This window comes from Rhamphochromis longiceps, linkage group LG3 (genome assembly GCF_057381845.1).
Source record: "Rhamphochromis longiceps isolate RC_006_pf linkage group LG3, R_longiceps_female_GT1.1, whole genome shotgun sequence".
Lineage (NCBI taxonomy): Eukaryota > Metazoa > Chordata > Actinopteri > Cichliformes > Cichlidae > Rhamphochromis > Rhamphochromis longiceps.
The window spans coordinates 46,348,166-46,373,910 of record NC_140559.1 but is presented as its reverse complement, the minus strand read 5'-3'; the positions used below and the strand labels follow the sequence as shown (position 1 = coordinate 46,373,910).

The following is a 25,745-nucleotide window of genomic DNA, read 5'->3' as shown; positions in this document are numbered from 1 at the left end:
GGGAGGCAGAAAGACAAAGGACGTCTTCAGCAAAAGAAAAAAAAAAATTGTTGAACAATAGTGCATGTAGTGAACAGAAGGGAGGGAAGGAATTTCAAAAATCCATCAGGCAAGAAGAGGAGCGAGGACAAGCAGTAGATGTGATGAATACAAGCTGTCCAGAGGAAAGATGAATGCAGGAATAAAGAGTAAAATAAGAAAAAAAAAGTAAGTTGGAGGGCGCAAATTACAGAGTACATGAGAAAAAAAGTTTCAGGAGAGTCCAGTAGTCTTGGGGTTTTGGTCCTGCTGGGGCCTGCCAGCCCACCGCGGCAAAAACACTCGAACAAAAGGATCATTTATTGGAGCAGGAGGAAAGAGGGGGAGGGATGAAAGGAGGAGGAACACTGTACAGAGGCATTTGAGAGCTGTGTGAGTGAGGACTGGTCCCATCTCAACATTCACAGCCAATGTGTAACATTCCCCCCCCTCCCGCCCCAAACGCTGCACCGCTGATGTTCTCAGCAGCCAGAGCCCATATGGTCCTTCTGCGGTAGCATGCTAGCATCTCGATGTAAAATACACAGAAAACTCATGCATCTTCCACAGAGACGGCCTCACGTCTCCAAATAAAACTAACGCAGTGAGGTATGGACACAAGCCGGTGGTTCATTTCCATCCGTGGAATGAAACCCAACTGTTGAGCCACGCTCATTGAAGGATCCCATGATGAATTTCTGCTAATGCCTCAAATTCTTCATTGATTCCAACGTTTACCACAAAAAACAACAACAAAAAAATGAAAAAATCCCAGAGAGGATTTCGGTCCAGCACGGCCCATGGTGCAAATCACGTGGAAGCAAACAGGGCTTCATAATCCTTGGCAGGATGCATGCATCACAAGAGACCCACTGTGGAAGCTTAAGCAAGACTACTGAGTGTTTTACTGATGCATATAAATTCCCCCCATCTCCATTTAAATGCTGCTCTATCTGCTTAAACTGCAGGCGTCCGTTGCTTAACGGGCCAATTTAGTGCAGACAGAGGTTCAAAGGGAATGTTTTTCTATGAGGAAAATGCCTCAAAGGGAGTTAGTTAAGGCATTGTTTAGCCACGGTGGTCCCCCACAGCTAGAAAATTGCTCCACACAGGAGGAGAAAATGTAAATACAATGAAAATCCATTATCCAGCCTCGATGACCTCATTGAATGTGCAGAGAAAAAAAAATGCTGACTTTAAATGCATCAGGAACTCTACACATAAAGTGCATGTGATTACAGGAAAACACTCATCATAAAACATTTTTGTTAACTCTGCAGTGGGCTCAACTAAACATTCAAAGTTTTCAGCTTAGATTAAGTAATGTACAAATCACAGCACGCAATGCTTTCAGGGCCAAATCTACAAACCTGGAACTTCTTTCAAGTCTTTGCATACTTTCCTACATACGTTTTAGAGCTCTAGAAGTGCAAAAAAAAAGAAGAAGATGATAAAAAAAAAAAGAATTATAATTCAAAATTTCTTTCTCTCACAGCAATCTCCTCAAGTGTCATAATGGAGCATTTTAATTTGACAGGTCAACAGAAAACAGGGTCAAAGTTAATCTTTATTGAACTTAAAGCAGAACGCTTCAGTGGCAATTGTGAATGGTTTCCTTTGCTAAGAGTGGGACTGCAGCGAGATGTCTCAGACAGCTCTTCTCCTCAACAAACAATGGCTCAATCAGAGCAGAATGATTCTGATGTTTGTCATAAACGTATTAAAAACGGATCCCAGTTCTGCTTTTAAACTCCCAATAGGGAAAAGCAGCACTGAGTATGCATGGACAATATTCAAGAAGCCTCAGATCAATAGCAATTTCCACAACTTCGATATTTACTGATATTTCAGGAGTCTGTCTGACCTTTAACACTTTATCTAATCATATCAGGTGAAGAGTTTCTGTACACCAAAGCTCAGAGAGGTAAATCAATTCATGATTTGTCAGAACAGCTAAGCTTTGGCTCTTACTGCAGATTATGCAGACAGTCACACAAATAAACAAGTCTCTACATTTCAATCTGGCGCCAGGTAAAGTTTGAATACAAACATCGATGGATAGGGAGGCTGTGCTCTATTGGATTATCTTGAAAGCATATTCTTTTTCATTCTGAGCCATGTGATTGCAGGAAAAGAAAGAGAGATAGAAAACCTATGAGCATAGCGGTGACATAGAGATCACAGAGTCTGTATGAAGACAAAGACATGAAGGGGGGAAAAAAATAACAATTCTTACCAGTTCCCTCCTTGCTTCCATTTTGGTGCGTCCGCAGCTCCTCTGATTTGTAGAAGTCAATGCTGGCGTACGTGTTCAGGCTGGAGCTGCCACTCCCGCTGCTGCCGACTGATGCACCTGCCGCCCCCACCCCAGAACCAGAACCCAGTCCAGAGAAGAGGCGAGATGGGGCCTGGTTGCCAGAGGGCCCATCCAGTCCCACGTGGGGGCTCTCCTTGTTGGCCAAATCCAAGTCTATGTAGTTAAGGCCTTGCTCTGCAGATGAAGTCTGAGCATTTGTGGGAAGAGATTGCTGTCCAGGAAGGGGGAACTGAGTGGGAGATTCAGTCACAACACCATTGCCCCACAGCATGCTTTCAAAGCCCAGCCGGCGGGCTACAGACTGGTGTTCAGGAAAGAGGGAAGCAGTTGAGGAAGAAGTCGAGGTAGAGGTGGAGAGGGAAGTTGAGGCAAGGAAGGTTTCTGAGCAGTGCCGTCTGCGTCCTTGGGGGTCGGCCCGGATAACTTTAGCTCCCTGGTCTGGGTTGGGTCCTGTTTTGGATAGGGGAAAGTCTAGACCCCGTGGCAGCACAGATGTATCATCCCTGGTGGGAGATGGGCCTTTTGGGGAGACGCTAGATGATGACCGGGGGACAGGGTTGTTATTCAAACTGAAGGCCATCTCTGTGTAGTCTCCACATGATGTAGGAGACTCGGATTTCGTCACTGATGGAACGCTTTCTCTGTTTTTCCTAAGTAGGGCCTCTGCCACTTCAACCTCATCTTCATGAGGTTCAGTATTATCCTCATTACAGGGTTTAGGGGCATGAGCAAGCGTTGGGGGTGTGGGAGGGGTATGGAAAGAGGGGAAAACCAGCGGGGTAAGAGAGAGGGGTGAGGGCAATGGAGAAGGGCCCAGGTCCATGTTGACGTACTCAGAGGCAGCTGGTGGAGTGATCGGGGCAGATGGGCTACGGGAAAGGGGTATAAAGTTTCCAAAGGAAGAAGATGGCTTCTGTTGAGGCTGCTGGCTGCTGGAGCCATGAGGCAGCGATAATCCATGCCTTAGACCCCTACCACGACCTAATCCTATCCCAGTCGGATTGCCCTTCTCCCCCTTGAATTCAATGCTTACATACTCCCCAGGGCTCTTAGGTTCTGGTGGCAGAGGGTTCTCACGAACTCTAGGAAGAGTGTTCGCTTTGGATACGTCAACAAACAGGCTAACAGGTCTGCTTCTAGTATAGCTACCCTGGTTGGACAACCCACCAGAGCCTCTTCTCTGCTGCTGCTTACTCCCATGCTTGGACTGAGTTCCCCCAGTCACGTTACTCAAAGCCTGAGTAGTTCGCTCGTCGCTCTCACCCAGACTTTCACTGCTGGCTGAGCTGGAGGAGTACGAGGAAGATGAGAGAGACAGGTGGCGTCCAACTACTGCATTACCAACTGCTGCTTGCTCCTGAAGCCCTCTAATAGGTTTACCGCCACCCATTCCCCTCCTAGAACTCCCATTGGGCCTTCTTCCTCGTCCAGGACCATCATCAAAGTGTCCGGTAGAGGGGCTATGTTTATAAGACCTGGGTAGGGAATAGTAAGAGTACACCATCTTGGGACCATGTTGCTGTGGACTGGTCTCCAAATGTGATGAGTGCTCAGGAGGTGGGGGACTGCCGTTTACAGAACGTGCACTAATTGGAGACATGTTCATATAGTCACTGCCTGGCCTGCTGTCTGCACTGCCACTGCCCACCCAAGCCCCACCGGAGAGACCTCCACGCTGGTCAGGGGAACAGCTGCTATTAGGGGACATTATCATATAGCCATCAGAATTTGGTGGAGGTCGAATCTGCTGTGGAGGCGACACGCTGTTGTTAGGAGTCATGGCCATGTAATCATCAGCAGGTTTGGAGTCTGAGTCGGGGACCAAAACGGCCAGTGACTGGGAAAGGGACGTCGGAGGCTGAGTAACTCCAGGTAGCATTGACATGTACCCATTGTCCACGCCTAAATCTACGCTACCACCTGCTCCTCCAGTGCCTTCAGCTTTAAACTCTCCTGCCACATCCAAGTACCCGCCTCCTCCCCCTGCCGACCCAGCACTCATGGCAGATTCCTTCTGTGTAGAAGAGCAGGTGGAAGTAAAAGACTCTCGGCTCGTGCTTCTTGACATGATAGCGTAATCGGCCGAATCGTCATCTGCTGGCTCCTCAGCTCTGCGCTGACGTGGAGCCAGCCTTTCCAGGGCCATAGGAGGTAAGGAGGCCCGCTTGCTCAGCAGCCTGCGTTCAGCTTCACATTCTCGGCTGGAGGAGCGGCGTAGAACTCTTTTAGTTTCAGAGCCAGAGGTTGGTGTTCCTGGTGTTTGCTGGGAGCCACTTCCTTGATTACTGTTGCCACCACCACTGCTACTACGTTGGCCCATTAGGATATAGTTGGCCCCATCTTCACTGAGGGACTGACTACTGACACTGCCAACAGAGCTTCCAGGGAGGCTAGGAGAAGGTAGGAGCGTGTGATCTCCAGGACTTGAACCATACTCGTCTGAGGAGCCGTAGTCACTGGGTGAGCCGGAGACAGAGGCTCGATGAGAGGGAATACGACTATAGGCTCCAGACCCCGGAGCACCAGCACAAGACGTTAAGCCTCCAAACTCTGAGCCATGACCAGAACTAGAGGACAGACTTGGAGCTGGGGAAGGAGCTGGGGTCGAGATAGAGCGCATCAACCCTAAAGGAGTTTTAGCAGTTGTGGTGGGTGCTGAACGAGCTGATTTTGATCTGAGGATTGGGGTGTTAGAGCAAGAGCCATTGGTGGAGGGGCTGGAGTTCACCCCATGGATCGGTGTGGCACCTGTTATCCCATCCTCCCCTTTCCCCCCATCACTTGCAGTGCGAGACCTCGGGAAGCTATGCCTTGGCGTGGGAGAAGCATTGGCACAGTTGATGGGTGCTCCACTGTTAGTTCCTCCAGGGGGCTCGGTTCGGGGCCGGCGGGTGAAGCCAACCTGGCTAGGAGGAGGGTTTGGGTGGTGGCGGCGTGAGGGAACACTGATGGGGTTAGAAGCAGTAGCACCTCCTCCAGGGCCAGAGTTGGACTGAGACTTGCTGCGCTGGCGGAACTCCTCACTCAACGCCTTCATGGCCTCTAGCAAGGTTTCATGCATGTTTTGGGCGACTACTGAATCATCCACCTAGGACAAGAGGCAAAAAGCATCTGATAAAGGGAATGAAATCACAATATGATTGATTTTATATTCACATAATGTATTCAAAGTTAAAAACTACTGCACATTAAACCACTAACATCTTAAAGACAAAGTGCCCTGTATTTAAATCTTAGATTGTCATGGAAACTCTGTTTAATCTCCTTTTTCAAACCCATGAAGCCTCTGACAAAACTTTGACATTTCTTTCACTCTGCTGATTGCGGGCTTTTAAGATATGAGTAGGATTGGAGAATGAAAATAACCATCAACATGAACAGAACTGTAGATTACAGGCTCACCTGCATCCAGAACTCGCCTGGGCCTGTCACTGCAGAGCGTCCCACCTCAACGAAGAAGAAGTTTTCTGAATGGCCGCAGCGTCTCACGTTCATCAGCTGCAGCACCACGGCGGCAGCATCAGAGTTGAGCTTCACAAAGTTCACCGTCTTGTCGGTCAGGCAAAGGCGGTAGATGCCAACCAGGTTCTTGGCCTGACCCAGGCCTTTGGGCCATACCTTTACCTGCCATACCTCTTTGAATGCTGGCCCAGGATTAGGCACTCCATAGTCTCCTGCACCGCTGCCGTCATTAGGATTCTTACCTAGAGGGACAGAACGGGGACAGAGTGAGATTAAAAGGTTACTGGGATGAAAACAAAGAGAAAAATAAGAGATTAAACTATTAAAGTGAGGATTTATGAAGAGCACTGGGAAGTACAGCTGTTGCAACAAAGGACTGACATGACTTTGATGCACCTGCAAATAAAAGAAACAACTGATAAAATCTCTATTATATGCCTGTTAGTTGAGGGCAAGCTGTCTTTATTATGTAAGCTGTGCTGTGGCCGAGCTTTCCATATATTTCTAAAACAGATCCAAGTATAAACTGGGCACGCACTGGCTTGTGAGACCGGATCATTGTACCTGCAGGCTCCATGCCTGTGGTCTCATTTATCAGCTACACAGGCATCCTGACACACACACAGAGGCACACATACTACCAGTGTGGGAAAATTTAACTCTTGACAACTGAAGCTGAACATAAGAATGATGAATATGGAAAGGGAAAAATAACAGCTCTGTGGAAAACCTTAAGAGAAGCGACTTGGAAAATGCTTAATAAGAAATGCTTCTCCAAAACAAACAATGCAAATCACTGGCAGGAATCCTAACGGCACGCCCTTAACAGCTATTTTCTCAAGCGGAACTGACAATAAAAACTGGCTTTGTAAACTAATAAATTGAAGTTTCTTTAAGCAGCAGCACAGGCAGCACATTCACCCTTTGTGTTAAGTGTGCTGTAGTCAGATACCAGAGGCCTACTGAAGCCAAAACACAAGAGAAAACGGCCCAAAGTGATATCTGATCCTAAGTTAGTAGGGGCCAAACAAAGGCATGGGACTTATCTAACCACCTAATATTTGTCTGACTATTATCCCAGGAAAGTACCTTAATACTACGTTGTACTGCAAATCATTGTTAGCGGCTAGTGACACTACCTTTGAATATATGACAGATTTACAGTGGGGCAAAAAAGTATTTAGTCAGCCACCGATTGGGCAAGTTCCCCCACCTAAAATGATGACAGAGGTCAGTAATTTGCACCAGAGGTACACGTCAACTGTGAGAGACAGAATGTGAAAAAAAAATCCATGAATTCACATGGTAGGATTTGTAAAGAATTTATTCGTAAATCAGGGTGGCAAATAAGTATTTGGTCAATAACAAAAATACAACTCAATACTTTGTAACATAACCTTTGTTGGCAATAACAGAGGTCAAACGTTTACTATAGGTCTTTACCAGGTTTGCACACACAGTAGCTGGTATTTTGGCCCATTCCTCCATGCAGATCTTCTCGAGAGCAGTGATGTTTTGGGGCTGTCGCCGAGCAACACGGACTTTCAACTCCCGCCACAGATTTTCTATGGGGTTGAGGTCTGGAGACTGGCTAGGCCACTCCAGGACTTTCAAATGCTTCTTACGGAGCCACTCCTTTGTTGCCCGGGCAGTGTGTTTTGGATCATTGTCATGTTGGAAGACCCAGCCTCGTTTCATCTTCAAAGTTCTCACTGATGGAAGGAGGTTTTGGCTCAAAATCTCACGATACATGGCCCCATTCATTCTGTCCTTAACACGGATCAGTCGTCCTGTCCCCTTAGCAGAAAAACAGCCCCATAGCATGATGTTTCCACCCCCATGCTTCACAGTAGGTATGGTGTTCTTGGGATGCAACTCAGTATTCTTCGTCCTCCAAACACGACGAGTTGAATTTATACCAAAAAGTTCTACTTTGGTTTCATCTGACCACATGACATTCTCCCAATCCTCTGCTGTATCATCCATGTGCTCTCTGGCAAACTTCAGACGGGCCTGGACATGCACTGGCTTCAGCAGCGGAACACGTCTGGCACTGCGGGATTTGATTCCCTGCCGTTGTAGTGTGTTACTGATGGTGACCTTTGTTACTTTGGTCCCAGCTCTCTGCAGGTCATTCACCAGGTCCCCCCGTGTGGTTCTGGGATCTTTGCTCACCGTTCTCATGATCATTTTGACCCCACGGGATGAGATCTTGCGTGGAGCCCCAGATCGTGGGAGATTATCAGTGGTCTTGTATGTCTTCCATTTTCTGATGATTGCTCCCACAGTTGATTTTTTCACACCAAGCTGCTTGCCTATTGTAGATTCACTCTTCCCAGTCTGGTGCAGGTCTACAATACTTTTCCTGGTGTCCTTCGAGAGCTCTTTGGTCTTGGCCATGGCGGAGTTTGGAGTCTGACTGTTTGAGGCTGTGGACAGGTGTCTTTTATACAGATGATGAGTTTAAACAGGTGCCATTCATACAGGTAACGAGTGGGGGACAGAAAAGCGTCTTACAGAAGACGTAACAGGTCTGTGGGAGCCAGAGATTTTCCATGTTTGAGGTGACCAAATACTTATTTTCCACCCTGATTTACGGATAAATTCTTTACAAATCCTACCATGTGAATTCATGGATTTTTTTTTCACATTCTGTCTCTCACAGTTGAAGTGTACCTCTGGTGCAAATTACTGACCTCTGTCATCATTTTAAGTGGGGGAACTTGCACAATCGGTGGCTGACTAAATACTTTTTTGCCCCACTGTACATCTAAGCTCATTTATATCCACACACAAAAGACATCACATCTGTTGACTAGCACGGATTATAGGAACAACATTATGTGAGTCATGTTTAGGGTGGATTTCGTATTCTTCTCCAGGGAACCACCCTAAAAAGTTCCTGAAACTTATTTTCACATGTCCCACATTTCTGAGATACCTCTGTTATGTTGCCAGTTTGGATATGTCTGAGCATGATAACCATCTATGACACAGACTCAATCAAACTAATGACAAGGCTAAAGAAACAGACCTCAACATCAGAACCTGTTCCCTTGAATGGAACAGGATGGTCTTTGTGCATTTATAGTGAGCTTAAGCACCTGCCTTATTAGCCTACCACATCTGGCATACTGAAGGAGACGACGTATTGAAATAAGGAAAGTTCTATTTTTAAAAGGGTTATCTCATTGAAACCACTGGTTTGCTATATATTATATACATATATCTGCTGATGTTCCAACAAAGCCAATGTTCAAATTTGTTCAGTAGAATCATTTTATCGTCTGATTTACTTTTAGTTCACTATCAGTTAGTCGTATTTACACAGTTCTTCTAATTTATCAATTTTAGCTAGCTAGAATTTTTAGCCATTTACCCACGATGTTTAGCTAACAATTTGTTTAGCCAAATGTATTTTTAGCTGTTAGCTTCATCTTAAGTTAATCATTTTGGACTTTTTAAGTCAGAATTTTAGATAAAATATATAACATATATATTAAACGTTAATGGTCAAAGAGGCACCATATTGATATAATACTGCAAACTGCAAGATTTTACGCAGACAAAGCAAAATATTTTTGATTTCAATAAGCACAAGCAAGAATTAATTAAGGAGTCCTGACCGATCTTCTCTCCAAGTTAGGAATTTTGATAATTACGATCAGTTCACCAAGTCGCAGCTGTTGAGCCACACGATTTAATTAATGCACATAACTCTCTTCCTATGGAGATGCACCTGTGGATCCTGAGAAGCTTCAAACTGAAGCAGCTGGAAGGAACAAACACAACTTCAGCTTCAGTAAAAGCTGCATTTAGTGGTGAGTCTCTGTTTAACAACCTGTTATACACAAATTTCTGTTTAATGGCCAGTGCTGGTGCTAAAATATAGAAGAAGCCTCATGACTGGAAAAAAAAAAAAAAAAAAAAAGCTCTTTAACCCAACTATTTTTCTACACAAAGGATTAGTGTTGATTTGTGCACTTATTTTACTGTCAATTCCAACTGATTATCCATTAGCTTTTGATTTTGATTCATGTACCTCTAGCAACTGTATAAGAGCCCACAGAGTGCTTATTGGTGGTAATCACTGCCTTAAGCTATAGTTTTGATCCAACAACGCAATATTATCACAATACTTTACCCACAATATGATATTACAAGTATTGCAATAATATACATTGTAATTTATCACTTTTTTAATAGTGTGTAACAGCCACTATGGTGTGGTGTCCCTTTAAGACACCCAAGTCGAGGGTTGATGGTGTCATCAGTGTGTGCCACTGGTCTCTCTGCTCTCTCTCTCTGTGATGGTGTGAACATGTGCTTACACGCTAGTGCATGAGGAGGGACGTATTTTATGTTTTACCTCTCCAGACACCTTTGTTTGCAACGTTATGGGTTGTACGAACACTGTGCGCTATGTTTGTTAAGCTGCAGCCGTTCAACCGGGCTTATATGGTTGATGAAGAGAAGGTATATTAAAGAACACACTGTGGAATTCCCAACGCCAGCGTGAGTGTGTATTCTTTTGGCTACCCTGCTAAGTGTTTTGCCGCCTCCTCTCAACCACTAAACGCAACCCAACGTTACAAGTGCAAATCACATCTTCAAAGTTAAACATTATCTTGTTTTATTTAAAGACATAAAATTATCTCACTCCAGTTATTTTTTGTTGCAAAAAGGTCATACTGGCAATTCAATGCAGCCCGTTTCTGATAATGCAACAATTAACTTTGAGAAATCGATGTTCACATGTCGGCTTCTGTCTACATATACAGAAATTCACTTTTAACTTACAGGAACATAACCTGAATACATTCAGCTCACAGCAAGTTGAGTCAACTCTTCTCGAGTTGTGCTCATTGACAGGGACTCATTCAGGCTGATATGTCTGCATTTATAAATTAGACAGAAATTATCTGCAAACCTTCAACAGTCAAAGGAGCTTTCAAAGAAAAGCGTCTGGAGTTCTTTAAGTTGCTTGAAGACGTTTCACCTCTCATCCGAGAAGCTTCTTCAGTTCTATAAGGTCAAATGGTGTCTGGGACTCCCCACCATTCTTCAAGCAACTTAAAGAAGTCCAGACGCTTTTCTTTGCAAGCTCCTTTGACTACGATGACCTGGATGACTGAGAACCTTCACAGACAAACCTTTAACAATCTCTCTGAGAGATATTGCAGTCAGTCCAAGTAAGATGGCAACTGTCTGCAGAAAGGTTGCCTCCATGGTTGTGAGTGTGAAACACCCGCAAGTCTGGGCAAGCATTTAGTCAAAAGTTGCAATCGGTTATAGAATGTGAAAAAATTCATTACAATCACTTTTTAATTTTTATTTTTTGGCGATGAAGGAGGTTGTTATCCTTTTTTTTTTTACTGATGCGACTGAGCTATTAGCTTGCTCGGAATAAGGAAGCACCTTTGTCAAGCTGTGTTTGTCCACTGTTGGACAGTTTTTCAGTTTAGCCAATTTAATGTAAGCTTGCTTTGCTAACATTATATCAGAAGGATGGTACAGACAATGAACCCCCAGAGCGTTTATATGCACCTAATTAAAAAAAATCTGCATTTGATGTCCCCGGATCAATATATCACCATGCAAAACAAAGTGATTCTATGCTGTGTTGATTTTTTTTTTTTTTTTTATCCCCAGATTACAAGTTTTACAGTTTCACTAATGTTTACGTACACAATCTCGGGGCTGATGACTTCTCCGACTTTCTGAGGTAAAAATCTGTCTGTTCCACCTTCGAAGTTCAAATTTCCAACAGAAGAATGACCATGTTTTACACAGATTCCCTAGTTCAATTCCAAGAGGAGACACAAACCCCTTTGGGGTTTTGTCACATTGCACATCTGGTGTAAAGAAAGGGGAAAAAAAACCTGACAAATCAAACATGTGGAGCAGCCCGCTGTGGCGACCTCATTTGAATGAGGAACAGCCCAAAGTAGGTTTTCTATGGACGCTTCATTCTGTTTCCCCAAGCATCTGCTGGTTGAAAAGAAAAACCAACAACAACAAAAAACAATCCTAAAATGACAACCACATGTAGACCGGGACCCTCAGCATGCACAGCGAACATCACGTAACTGAGCTTCTGTTATGCAAACTGTTTTTCCAGATCCCAATCCCAAAACAGCTTTACATGCGATTGCACAAGAGGGAGAGGTCTGACGTGTCTCGCCGCGTCTCCGTCCACTCTTCTTACCCAAAATTGGAGGATCGCTCACGACTTGAAAGAGACCTAGAATAGATGTTTTGTTGAAAGCCAGTGAAGCTGCGGCTTCACGGCTCTGTGTGTGTGTGTGTGTGTGTGTGTGTGTGTGTGTGCGTGTGTGTGTGCGTGTGTGCGTGTGTGAGTTTGTGGCACTCCCCCTATATTAGATGACTCACTCAAGGCCATGCACGGCTGTTTTCATGTGCTGCTTTTCTCTCCATGTGTGTGAATGAGCGCGAGGACCTCTGTGCAAGAAGTCCTTTTTGCTTCCTCGATTTAGATTTACAACAGGAAGAGACGGTTTTGGGACTTTTCAGCGGGGACCTATGGAATGAGGGACTACAGGAGATTGCAAGGAGATATAAGAGTGTCATTAAGAAAGGGGGTTTAAAAAAAGGTGCGTTATTCAAAGTTTATTTCGGGATTGCTTTGCCTAAAAGAATCTAATTACAGGCTTATTTCAAAATTCTTTTTTTCCCCCTGCTCTCTGAGAGTGACTCAGATTGCAGTGCAGCACGATCCTTAAAGAGTATCTTTTTCTTTTCAAGAACCCATTTAAAATGTCTCGAGGAGAGTGTGAGCGTGTTGTTTGTTTTGAATAAAGCAAAGCCTTAAACCTCAGCTGTGCCCTCAACAGCACTTACACAAACACCTTTTATCTCAAGGCCGCTCTGGCTGTGTACTCTAATCGACAACCCTCAAAAAAATAAAAACCCTTAAAGTATTTTCAAAGTTTTTTTTCCTAGATTTCTACAGATTTGCAGGTGGATTCACACCTATGAAGCATTACAGAGCTCAGGGCCTGATCTTACACAGTGCTGTATAAAGTATGAATCGCCCCCCTCGGCTTTCCTCTCGAGTATCTTTATGGCTGTTTGGTGTTTGTCGGAAAGAAAGCGGGGCATGGAGAGTTTATCAGTCAGTCAGCTTCCGTGCAGCACAACGCCCCTATACTACATAATGAACCCTCAGAAAAACACGCACACAGAGTTGGAGATAATCTAAGGACCTAAGCCGGATGCACATGAAAGCACCTGGAGGTAATGAACCATCCGCGTGAAATCTGCTGGTTGAATATGGGCAACACACACACACACACACACACACACTCTGACAACCTTGTCCCAACTTTCACAGATCATGCATCGGGTCTGGGAGTCCGTGCATATTTATTCGCAGTTTGAGGTGAAGATAACATACACTGCCTTATTCACTTGTTTAGTCCACGTCCGCGGTGAGCACACACTGGAAGCCTGAAGTCTGGAGAGCGGGAGCCTGCGCGGGCAACACTGGCGCCTATTCACGCCGATTTATTTGCTACGCTTGAGCTGGCTCCCTCGAGATCACAGGTTGACCATAAAGAGGCCGTAATCCAAGCTAATTTACTCAACTGCAATTTCAATTACGAGTTGTTGGCACTGAGGGGAAGCTTGCTTTCCTATAGCCTTTTGTGCTACGGGGGTTGTGAAGGGGTGAAGGAGGTGCCATATTTAGCCTCAAAGGCCGCTAGATCCCTTGACAGCACCTCACTGAGTGGCGGGCTCATCACTGTCGTGGTTACCCCCCAAAATCCTGGGGACTTGGCTGCAGAAATGCAGAAGTCCAGATACAATCAAGCAGTGACCATCTACAAAAAAATGCTTGAATTTGCAGCTAAAACTTCTTAGTTAGCTAATGCCGCCTGTAAATCAGGGGAAATTAGCTGGCTGGCTTTCATTGGGTCCTATTTCAAATTTCTGACCTCACTGCCCTAGCACGCTGTGCTGTAGGGCCACAAAAGACTGCACAGAGACTGGTGAGGGTAAAACCCCCACCATCTCAGCTACCGTGCCGCCCAGATCCACCCACGCTCACTTACCAGTGTACCAGCTCAGATAGATGGGAGACAGCTGTGTACATTTTATCCCCGCACGTATTTGTGAGAGACGAGAGCCACCCGGCAGTGAAAACAGTTGGTCTAATCTCTGGCTGCCATGTGTACCCGTTTTCCTCTTTTCTAACCTCTCCACTTCCTCGATCTTCATCCATTTCAAGCATCTGCAATCCCCCTCCTGCCCAACCCTCCTCACCCCACCCATCTCTCTAGGCCCACACTTGGGGGGCAACACCAGCATCCGCCCGGAGCTAGTTTCACATGTGGTCTCGGTTAGATGGGAGTGCGCACAGACGTACATGCATGGCTGCCTGAAATTATCGGTGACGCATTTAAGGTTCGCCGTTCCGGGACACGCAAGAAAGCTGCAAGAAACCCACCAAGCTGGCATCCGCCTCGGACTTTATTGGTCAGCGAGGCTCTGGGTTACTAAACTTTGTGTCGCACAGACTGAGACTGTGCGGAAGGAATTTTTAACAATACACAATGGGTTTGGGGTTTTATTTTTGTTTGTTTGCTTTGTTTTGTTGTTGGGTTTTTTGTCTTTTTTTAACATTTCCAAAGTGGATAACTTGTATTTTAGAAATAAAAGCGCAGACCAATGCTCTGAAAACATCAGGAGGAGGAATATGGTAACAGCAGCTCGTCAAAAAACACTGACTAAAAGCTTCTGCAACCTGCATTTGTAATCGTAGACTTATCAGTGCTGCTCGTGTTGCTTATGCTGATTAGCTACAGGAAGGTGTGGTGGTAACCGCCTGGTTAAAGCATTCTAATCTATAAAAAGCTTTTACCATCTTCTTTCCGCTGCTAGTTTTAGGCGTCGCCACAGTGGCTCATCTCCATCCATCTCCCTCTATCCCTACCATCCTCTGTCACACCAACCCTCTGCATGTCCTCCTTCACTACATCCATGAACCTCCTCCTTGTCTCCCTCTTTTCCTCCAGCTTCAGCGTCCTTCCCATCCCTCCTGCGCTTCTCTAGCTTTATCTCGAACCCGCTCGATCTGAGCGCGCCCTCAAAGCTGTAACAAGACCAAAAAAGAATCGGGATAACAGAGTTTACTCACGATTCACGATCCAAGTGTTGATGCCTGTGGTCAAAGTTATACCTCATACACAGATAAGGTATAATGAAAGGAAAGGCTTGTCATATGACTCACACCCAAATGCTGCTTTAGTTTTTGTATGTTTTTTTGTACATTTTTTTTATAACAAGCACTGGCACAGGGCGGGTTCACTGTGATCCATTCACTGCTGCTGCATGTATACATTACTACAGGAACAGCCAGTGGCGTGTCTAGAAAATTTTTGTTGGGGGGGCCAGGTAGGGGCACAGATTTGGAGAAGGGTGGCAGATGTAATTGGCAGATTCTACCAACCGTTAACCATAATTCAATAATCCTATAAACCTAATAACCGAATGCGCTTTTAACTCTTATTAGAATGAGATTTTAACCACTACGGTGCAAAGTTTTTAGATACTGCGTTGATAAAGTACAAGAGATACAATCAGTGCTTTGTCAGTGTTTACTCAGCATTCAAGGACATCAATATTTGCATAGTATTTTTACTGACATGTAGTGCACATATGTTTTGAGCAAAAACATTTTTGAATATTAAAATACGAACATTTGTAACAAACAATTGACAAATTAGCCAATGCCAATGTAAAACTTTATCTGCCTGTTAAAAAAGAAGATAATCTTCTCACAAACTGGTGTTTGATTTTGAAACAGGAAAAAAGTGGGGAAACAAATGAAAAGACTAACATTTGAATAAAACCTGAAAGCAAGTAAATACTTTCTATGCTGCCTTATGTAAACTTTGGTAATATTGATCAAGAGCAACACTGGCTGACGATGAAATACAGTCAGCTGGCATGGTGACACTGCCAGTATTAACCTGCAGGGCTGGACTGGGACAGAAAATCGGGCATTTTGACTACAGACCGGCCCACCAGGTGTTAAAGCCATAAAGCCTTTGAATGAAAACAAACGCTGTTGTGACAGTGATGTACAGTCTTGTTGGTATATGTATGATTTCTATACATTTTACATCAGATAAAAACTTTGGTTGTAAGATTCAGATAATTATTTAATAAAAGCTAGATATTTTAAATGAGAATAAGAAAGAAAAGTATTTCTTTGTGCCCCCCTCTCCCTGTTAATGCCCTACCTGGCCCCCTGGAAACACTTTGCTAGACCCGCCGCTGCACAGTTACCAGTTGTCAGCTACTTAGAAAAGGATCCTGGTGTTATTTGTCTCTCAGAAACAGTTCATAACTTCAACTCATTCATGTCACCTAAAAGGTAAACCTGTTTCTCCATCACAGCTCTGATGATTCAGTAAGGACATCTCCTGGTTTCATCTTCATGTTTCCCTCTCACCACATATCTAAACAGACATCATGACCAGCAGCTTTACAGCTGTGGCTCCAGCAAACATCAGCTGATACTAGAAATTAATATTAAATAAATTCTAACAACAGCTGATCAAGCTTAAACGTGCTGCTGTTGTTTAGCGCGACATCTGCTGGTTTCCTCTTTCTGGCGCAAAGTGGGCGATAAACAAACAAGAGAGAAAAGCCGATCAGCTGATCATTGATCAGTTTCATGATTGAAGTAGCAACAGGAGAGGGAGGGGGAGAGAATGAGAGAAGAAGAGGCAGCTGTGCAGCGTAAACACACAGAATAAATCCAGCTTTGTCTTTTTTTCATTATAGCTAAAGTTCGGGACAAACTGCGTCTCTTCTCAGCTCAATACCAAACGCGTAATATTTTCTCTGAATGAGGGACCATTCCATTTTTTTAAGGAGCCGTTGGCAACTCTACTAACCTTATGAATAAAATAAAGTTCACTATCAGTAACATCATAGCATCCACCCACCTAAAAACTCCATCAAGCTGGCTAGAACGCAGTACGAGTTATTGCAACTGAGGGTAAAAAGTCAGCACAACGAAAATAAACTCCACCTAAACTTAGTTTATATCTGACCCAGATAGACTGCAGGTCATAACTTCTTACCTGAAGTTCAGTTCACCTGACACTCGGACTGGCGGCTGTTTCGGGTCTCTCCTCCTGCCTCACCTTCCCTCATCCACCTGCTGGCCTCTGTGGAAGCCCCGCCATAGCCACCACCAAACAACTGAGTTATTTTTTACACATCGACCTGCATCTGGCCAATCCACCACCTCTCATTGTTCATGCCATTACAAAAAAAATAAATAAATAAGTCACCGGGCATATGCCGGTATGCCCGATGGCCAGTCCAGCTATGTTAACCTGCAACCAAATCTGCAGCTCCATACAGCAATGTTACGACTTAGATTATATCTTATAACTCATAACTCTTATGTTAGCTCCCCTCAGTAGCATACTGTCTGAAATATTCAACGGCTGCAATAATTCTTTAAGTGTTATTTTTTCCTTGGGATTCTAATTTCACCGAAGTTTACTAAACTCAACAAATTTAATATTACTTACCGGGACATTTATTCTGTCCTCATTTTCTTTCACCGAAAAATTGTTTCCTGCAGTGCCGTCTTTCGCGCTTGGCTCTCCTACCTTTGCTAACGTGATGCACATAGCGCAGAAGCCGATGCTGCATTCACGTACACTCGGATATCTGAGCTTCACCGTGAAAACATAATCGGACATTTGATATTTGATTGAATTTTATTGTTTTGTCTTTGGGGTGGCACCTGGGGTGGCCAGTCTGGTTGGGGGGGTGGCCTGTGCCCCCCCAGGCCACCCCGCTGGACACGCCACTGGGAACAGCATGGCACTAATTAAGGTTTTTGTTTACTACCTCTGTTTCTAAAGCATCCCCCATGTGCATGATGAATATCAACCCATGAACTTCCTGACCCCCAATATAACAATGTTAATGGGATACTATCGAGCAACATTAATCAGTGAGGCCTGCTATAAAAGGTTCCTATGCATTTAAAGCCACACACGCTCCACACATCGGCACTTATTGATTAAACGGGTGCTGTTGCTGCTGGCCTCGCTTTACTGTCAGTCAAAGAGAGCTCAGCTCCAAGCTGGCCAGCGGACACAAAGCAGATTGCTCAAGGCCGACTCTGACTCACATCCATGACGTTTTACAAGCTGCAGCATCGCTACAAACCAGATCCGGTCAGGCTGCAGCTCACCGAGTTAAAGAAGTTACAAAGGGTTACTGTGCATCTAGTCGTTACGCAGGAGAAATACTCTGTGGCAGCTCAGCACGCTCCAACCGGGGCTGAGGTTCTAACAGAGAGCTGTAGTTAAGCTTCACTTCTGCAGGAAAAATGTGTTTTGTTTTGAGGGTTTTTAAGAAAAGAAAGAGACGGAAAAAAGTTCAATTGGCACACAGCCTCTACTGTGCAAACGTCGGCCAACCCTCGAGACAATAATTACCACCTAATTAGGGAGATGAGCAGTGTTTAAGCACGGCTTAACATTTAATCGGTCGGCTCAGCGAACCAGCGGCGAGATCCAGATCTTTGAGGCCGGGGCAGCTGAACGACACTCCGAGATAAAAACAGCCTGACGGGGAGATTTGACTTCTAATTCCGACTCAGAGGGACGTCACAAAGGACGGTTCACTCAAAAACACAAGTTCTCCTCACACCTACAGCGTGACTTACAGAAAGTAGGAAACACCTGCTGAATTCTTGGACTGAGTTCAAAAATAAATGGTTAATAAGAGAAAACACAGAATAAAAGACAACCAGAACTTATAATACGGGGACCAAAAAGATCAAAAGTGATTAAGTAAATTATTTAAATGACTCATTTATTGAGTCATTAAAAAAACGATTTGACATATTTTGCCGTTAAATACTCAACTAATAGTCAAAATGAATATTATTCATTAGTTAATACAGTGTGACACTTTTTTTCTCCTTATATTAATTTATCTTTGTAATAATCATCCAATTATTTTATTTGTTATTCATTTTCAGGGTTTATTTATGCTGCTATTTCTTTTTAATTCATTTATATCATATGTTTATTTAATTTTTTTTAAATATGCACTTTTTGATCCGATACATTGGCAGTTTCTGTCCTCCACAGACATAAAGTGAAGTCTATCAAATGGCCAAAGGGCCCATCAAACACATTTAGTCTCATATGAAACATAAATTAAGCAAACTGCTTCTCTGCGGATGCTGCAGGCAGGAACAGATCCTCCCTGCTCCGAATGTTTCCGACTGATCTTCTGCGTTTCAGAATCAGGACTAAATCAGAAACTGTCAGTCAGTCTGCTTTAATCTCTGTTTATGTTGGCACATTTAAACGTGTGTGTGTGTTTGTAGATGGTGTGTCTCTCTTGTTCGGTGCTGATCGCTACGAATCTTGGACTTTATCATAGTGTTTACCGAGGCCGACTACAGCTCCCAAGGTGCCGCGTTCTGCCCGGCGCACGGCGACTGAAGGTCGCGCCTCCGCTCCGTTTCATCGAGGTTAAACCTTTACACACTCGACTGCCTCCTAATAGTTGGGCAAATAGCTGCCCTGAAGCCTAATACTGTACGCGCTGCCTGAAAGGGTCTTACTGGAATCAGCTGAATAAATAAGTGGGATCCTGCCCAGCATGGCAGCTGGCTTGTGTTTAATTACCACCAGCCATGTGCGCAATATTGAACTGTTCCTGGACGGCTTTAGGTAGTTTTCCCAGGCCTGGAGAGGAAGCAGAAACTGTACAACAGCAAGGACATCCGCGGTTTTATTCGTGCTTTCACTGCACGCACGCTGCAAACTCCAGCCTTTGCAGCCGGCTGCTTTGCAGAGGGGATATGTGGAACTACACAGGTATCACACCGAGGGCGTGGTTCTGTGGAAACTAGTGAGGCAGATAGTGCAGCATCTTTTGGCTCAGCTTCAGCTTCAACTTTTCTCCATCCAGGCTGGGAGAATAATCCCAGCCTGGGGGGGGGTGTCACTGTGGGTAGGCGAGGCTGTAGAGCATGGAGGCGCGAGCGAGATTTGAAACTGTGCATGGGGTGCACATATCAAAGCAGGCCGAGAATCCTTACAGAGTTGCATGCAGCAACATCTCAGTAAACGCCTGGATCATGCATGCATATGTGCACGTGTGCACGTGCGCGCGCGCGTCTGTGGCCTCATTTTTTTTCTAGAAGAGTAGAAACTGTGTATAGGCTGCAGCACATACCACAAGAGCGTTGGAGTTTACTCTGCAGCCAGCCGCAGCCTTTACTTTACACAAGAAACCCAGCACTCTGGGAAAACAAAGGAAGGAGACAAGCAGCCACCGAGGGATCAGTCATTTCAAAGGCTGTTCGTGAGGATGCTCGAGCCAGAGGCTCGTCGGGACACTTTGGATTTCTTAGAGGACGGCCATGAAATGGGATTTTCTGTACATGTGACCACGCGAGCACCTGTAGATTGGATTAAATGTTAGATGCTAGACAGGAGGAGTGCACGTCCAGTCACCTTCCCCGTAATAAGCAGCGGCTTACACCTGCAGATATTTGACATTATAAAACTCCTCTGGCTCCAAATAAAAAGTGGACTATCACAAAGTTTGTCCTCATTTATTTCTGTGCTCTCCCCCAGCCCCTACATTAATCAGCTGATTTGTGTTACCCAGCAGCAGGTCCTGTGCAAGGAGAAGCACCTTGAACTCTTATCATCCACGATTGCGTCATGTGTCCCTGGTTGCCTATCTGCTCTCTCAGAGCCAGGAAGGCTGAACAGGTGATCTGGAGTTGCTGTGCTCACCGCTGTAGCTGTAACAGCTGTGTTTACACAGCAGTCACCGCTGTAGCTGTAACAGCTGTGTTTACACAGCAGCTGATAGACAAGACTTGAGAAAAACCCACAGGGATTACTGTTTTTTTTTTTTTCACCCCCTGGGGTACTTGAGGCCATTTGGGACAAACCTACTGCAGCTGGATGGGACACATCAGGGCTGCTCACTCGTTACCCATCAAATCAGAAGATGGATTTCAAAGTTTAATGACTTAGCAGTCGGATACTAATGCACTTCTCTCTCCGACGGGTTTTTGGGGACGTGTTCCTCCTGCTCTGAGATCAATGCCTGATGTAATACAGAGCAGTGTCAGCAGAAAAGCAGAGCAGAGTAAACAAGAGGGCAGGGTGTGTTTGAGCAGTAAACTCGGGACAGGGAGGCCAAACTCGTACTCAGCTGAGGCCTACTCATTGACACCCTCCCCCTCCCGAAAGAAGTGTGCTGGACAACAAGGAACAAACTCTTAGCCTGACACCAGCGTGGTAAGAAGTGCTGGAGGATACAAACCCCACCGCGCGGCTCAGAGGCGCACGTTTACGCAAACCACGGTCAGAGGCTTTAAAAGGTGGACACATGAACCTCAACCGGCCTGAAACGAGCAATGAAAGGACAACTGTGTCGTCTTGACACTGCAGTCTGTGAGGGCTTGGGAAGAATCCTTAAACTGTGTAATAAAACACGTCCCGGTCCACAGTGCGCTCCTTTCGCGCTGCTCTGCACGCATTGCCACGTTTCTCCTCTCGTGCAAAGCCCCAAACACACCAGAGTGTGTGTGTGTGTGTGTGTGTGTGTGTGTGTGTGTGTGTGTGTGTGTGTGTATACATATATACGCACACACATATATTTGTGTGTGTGTGTGTGTGTGTGTGTGTGTGTGTGTGTGTGTGTGTGTGTGTGTGTGTGTGTACATGCAGGAAAGCGTGCATGTGTGCGTGTTTGTGTGCAAATGTGCTTCTCTTACTCCTGCACTGCAGCTCCACCATGGCCTGGTACCACTCGTCCTGGTCCGCCTCGTTCTCCGCGGCCACGGCGAAGCTCTCTGCCCGGGTGTACAGCACGATCATATGCTTGTTTTTGGAGTCGGCCCGCTTGTTAATGTTGAAGCAGGTCTCCAGCGCCACCACTTTCTTCGGGACGGGGGCCTTGCCCCGGAATTTCTTCTCGCTCTCGTAGTACTCCAGGCGGGCCGGACCGCGCTCCGAGGCGGCGCGGAGCACGAAGTACCGCCGGTGCATGGACTTGTGCTTGCGGAGGTAGCCGCTCTTCCGCACGTCCTCGTGGCTGTACTGCTCGCCCGCTTGGCTCTCCATGACACCCCCCGAGCTCTCTCCTCCTCTCTCTTTATTTTAAACCCCCACGTGAAAAACCAGCGCGACTTCTTCTTGTTTTCCTCGTCGGTGTTTGTGCGAGTTCAGCGAGCTGATCCAAACATCCCCCGGCTCCTCTCCTCTGCCTCTCTCCCCCACACCGGCGCTGGCATGTGAGAGGAGAGTCAGAGGTCGGTTTGGGGTTGCTGCAACTGCGAGTCCCGGAGCTTAAATCTGAACCCGTGTTTGTTTATGACCGCCGAGTCGCTTCTTTCTCTGGAGGAGGAGGGGGTCGATTTTTGCCCAGCGCACGGAGCAAAACAAGTTCTTTCAGGCGCACACAGAGGAGCACATGCGGCGGAGCTCCCCCTGCTCTCCACTACTACTACTACTACTATTACTACTGCTGCTGCTGTGAGTGTTTCCAAGCGCCGTCCGGTAGGTTTAATCCCAATTACTGCACATCGCAGTGCGCGGAGCCCATCCTGCTGCACGCGGTCTCTGTGCGTGTCCCCCCACCCCTGCCTCGCTCGGCTCTGCTCTGGTTTCTCTGGCGCGGAGCAGCTACCGTGGAGCAGGACTGTCACTCAGCGCTCTGCTGGTACTTTTGATCGCGATGCGTTCAAGGACTTCATCACAGCTCTGATAGCAGAGCTCCACCTCTTCCCCCTCTCACACACCACCACCAAGCCCCCTAAGTGAGCTAGAGCCCGATTTAAGGACTCTCTCGGGACAGACCAAAGAGCTGTCAAAGGACATTAGGGGCAAGACTGTAGACCTGCAAGACCATCAGCGAGAACCTTCAGAATCAGAATACTTTATTAATCCGTGAGGTAACAGTTGCTCCAAGCAGTAAGAAAAATAACTAACCTAAATTAAATAATAAAATATATTACAAAGTTATCAAATATAACCAAATAGTTCTAATAGATAATAATAGAATAGATAGCTCTAATTATTAACATGTATAACACAAATTAATTCTATGGTTGACACTTATCTCAAAATGCATGGTCAAGAAGGCATGTGTACAGCCCCATCTTAAATTTGCCAACAAACATATAAATGATTCAGAGAAGGCCTGGGAGAAGGTGCTGTGGTCACCTCTTTGGTATCAACTCAACCTGAGATGTTTGGAGGAAGAAAAATGCTGAGTGTGAACCAAAGAACATTCAGGCACGGAGGTGGAAACATTATGGTCTGGGCTGTTTTTCTGCTAAGGGTAGAGGACGACTTCCCCACACTGAGGGTCAAATGGACAGAGCCGTGTGCTGTAAAATGTTGGATGAGAAAAAAGAGAACAAAGGAGCAGTTAAAGAAGAAGAACATTAAGTTCATAGAGTAACCAAGCCAGTCGCCACATCTCAGTCCTACAGAAAATCTGTGGAGGAATCTCAACGTTCAAGTTGCCAAGCGTCAGCCACAAAACCAGAAGGACTTAGTTTCTGTAAAAAGACGAGTGGGCCAAAATACTGAGCTCTGTGCAAATCAGGAAATGACTTACTGCTGTGCTTACCAACAAGGGTTTCTCCACCAAGACCTACGTCATGTTTTACTTGGTTTTACTCAGTTGAATAAATAATTATTTCACTCAATCACATGCAGTTTATAACTTTTATGTTAAGTGGTTTTTTTGCCCAGTGTAAACAAACTGAAGTCATCTAGGCCTCCTCCGCCCCAGGGGCCTGGTTTTTGTGCTTGGTTGCGTCACGTTTGTGAAACACATTTGTTTTTTAAGAACACACCATGTCAGCACAAAGATAAAAAACAAGACGTTGGCTCCAGATCAGATAACATGACCGGTCTAACATGTCGACATTTGACTTAAGCAGCACAATCTTCTTAAAACAGCTGCAGTTTCATCAAGATTGGGGGCCATTGAAGGGCCATTCTTCCCTTCAATAATACAGTCGCTAATTCTTGTGCAATTAAAGACTTAAGTAGGCTTCAGCCAAACTTTCAGACTTACTGGGTCCTTTGTAAATGGTGCTTCATTTAAGTACAGAGGAAACCAAACTGTAACGCACAATAAATATTATAATTCTCTCCAACTGTTCTTATTAACAAGGCTGTTTTATGAATGGACAATTCATTGGCCATTAAGACTTGGAGCTATTTCTTTATATATGCTGCTCAAAAAATGAAGGAAACACTTAAATTAAACAGTGAAACATTCAAATTGAAAATCTTTACCAATACAGAGGTCATCATTGAGAACAAAATGATGTAACAACACTCAGCACTTCATGCTCAACTAAAATCACCGACCATCTGAGTGCTGGTTTTAAAAAAAAAAGTGCAATTTCCGAATCACTACAGGGAGTGCAGAATCATTAGGCAAGTTGTATTTTTGAGGAATAATTTTATTATTGAACAACAACCATGTTCTCAATGAACCCAAAAAACTCATTAATATCAAAGCTGAATGTTTTTGGAAGTAGTTTTTAGTTTTAGCTATTTTAGGGGGATATCTGTGTGTGCAGGTGACTATTACTGTGCATAATTATTAGGCAACTTAACAAAAAACAAATATATACCCATTTCAATTATTTATTTTTACCAGTGAAACCAGTATAACATCTCCACATTCACAAATATACATTTCTGACATTCAAAAACAAAACAAAAACTAATCAGCGACCAATATAGCCACCTTTCTTTGCAAGGACACTCAAAAGCCTGCCATCCATGGATTCTGTCAGTGTTTTGATCTGTTCACCATCAACATTGCGTGCAGCAGCAACCACAGCCTCCCAGACACTGTTCAGAGAGGAGTACTGTTTTCCCTCCTTGTAAATCTCACATTTGATGATGGACCACAGGTTCTCAATGGGGTTCAGATCAGGTGAACAAGGAGGCCATGTCATTAGTTTTTCTTCTTTTATACCCTTTCTTGCCAGCCACGCTGTGGAGTACTTGGACGCGTGTGATGGAGCATTGTCCTGCATGGAAATCACGTTTTTCTTGAAGGATGCAGACTTCTTCCTGTACCACTGCTTGAAGAAGTTGTCTTCCAGAAACTGGCAGTAGGACTGGGAGTTGAGCTTGACTCCATCCTCAACCCGAAAAGGCCCCACAAGCTCATCTTTGATGATACCAGCCCAAACCAGTACTCCACCTCCACCTTGCTGGCGTCTGAGTCGGACTGGAGCTCTCTGCCCTTTACCAATCCAGCCACGGGCCCATCCATCTGGCCCATCAAGACTCACTCTCATTTCATCAGTCCATAAAACCTTAGAAAAACCAGTCTTGAGATATTTCTTGGCCCAGTCTTGACGTTTCAGCTTGTGTGTCTTGTTCAGTGGTGGTCGTCTTTCAGCCTTTCTTACCTCGGCCATGTCTCTGAGTATTGCACACCTTGTGCTTTTGGGCACTCCAGTGATGTTGCAGCTCTGAAATATGGCCAAACTGGTGGCAAGTGGCATCTTGGCAGCTGCACGCTTGACTTTTCTCAGTTCATGGGCAGTTATTTTGCGCCTTGGTTTTTCCACACGCTTCTTGCGACCCTGTTGACTATTTTGAATGAAACGCTTGATTGTTCGATGATCACGCTTCAGAAGCATTGCAATTTTGAGACTGCTGCATCCCTCTGCAAGATATCTCACTATTTTTGACTTTTCTGAGCCTGTCAAGTCCTTCTTTTGACCCATTTTGCCAAAGGAAAGGGCGTTGCCTAATAATTATGCACACCTGATATAGGGTGTTGATGTCATTAGACCACACCCCTTCTCATTACAGAGATGCACATCACCTAATATGCTTAATTGGTAGTAGGCTTTCGAGCC

The 25,745-nt window shown here is 45.1% G+C and overlaps 1 protein-coding gene across 1 annotated transcript in view; it reads right to left on the bottom strand.

The window, feature by feature from the left end:
• The window catches only part of LOC146675035 (insulin receptor substrate 1-B), a 71,990-nt gene extending 48,483 nt beyond the window's left edge, over positions 1-23,507 (bottom strand). The window contains exons 1-3 of the mRNA XM_085399908.1: positions 21,615-23,507; positions 5,738-6,039; positions 2,255-5,423 (exon numbers count right to left, since the gene is read on the bottom strand). Of these exons, the coding sequence (XP_085256034.1) occupies positions 2,255-5,423; positions 5,738-6,039; positions 21,615-21,963 (3,820 nt within the window). The 5' untranslated portion in view covers positions 21,964-23,507. The remainder of the gene's footprint in view (positions 1-2,254; positions 5,424-5,737; positions 6,040-21,614) is intronic.
• Positions 23,508-25,745: the final 2,238 nt, after the last annotated feature.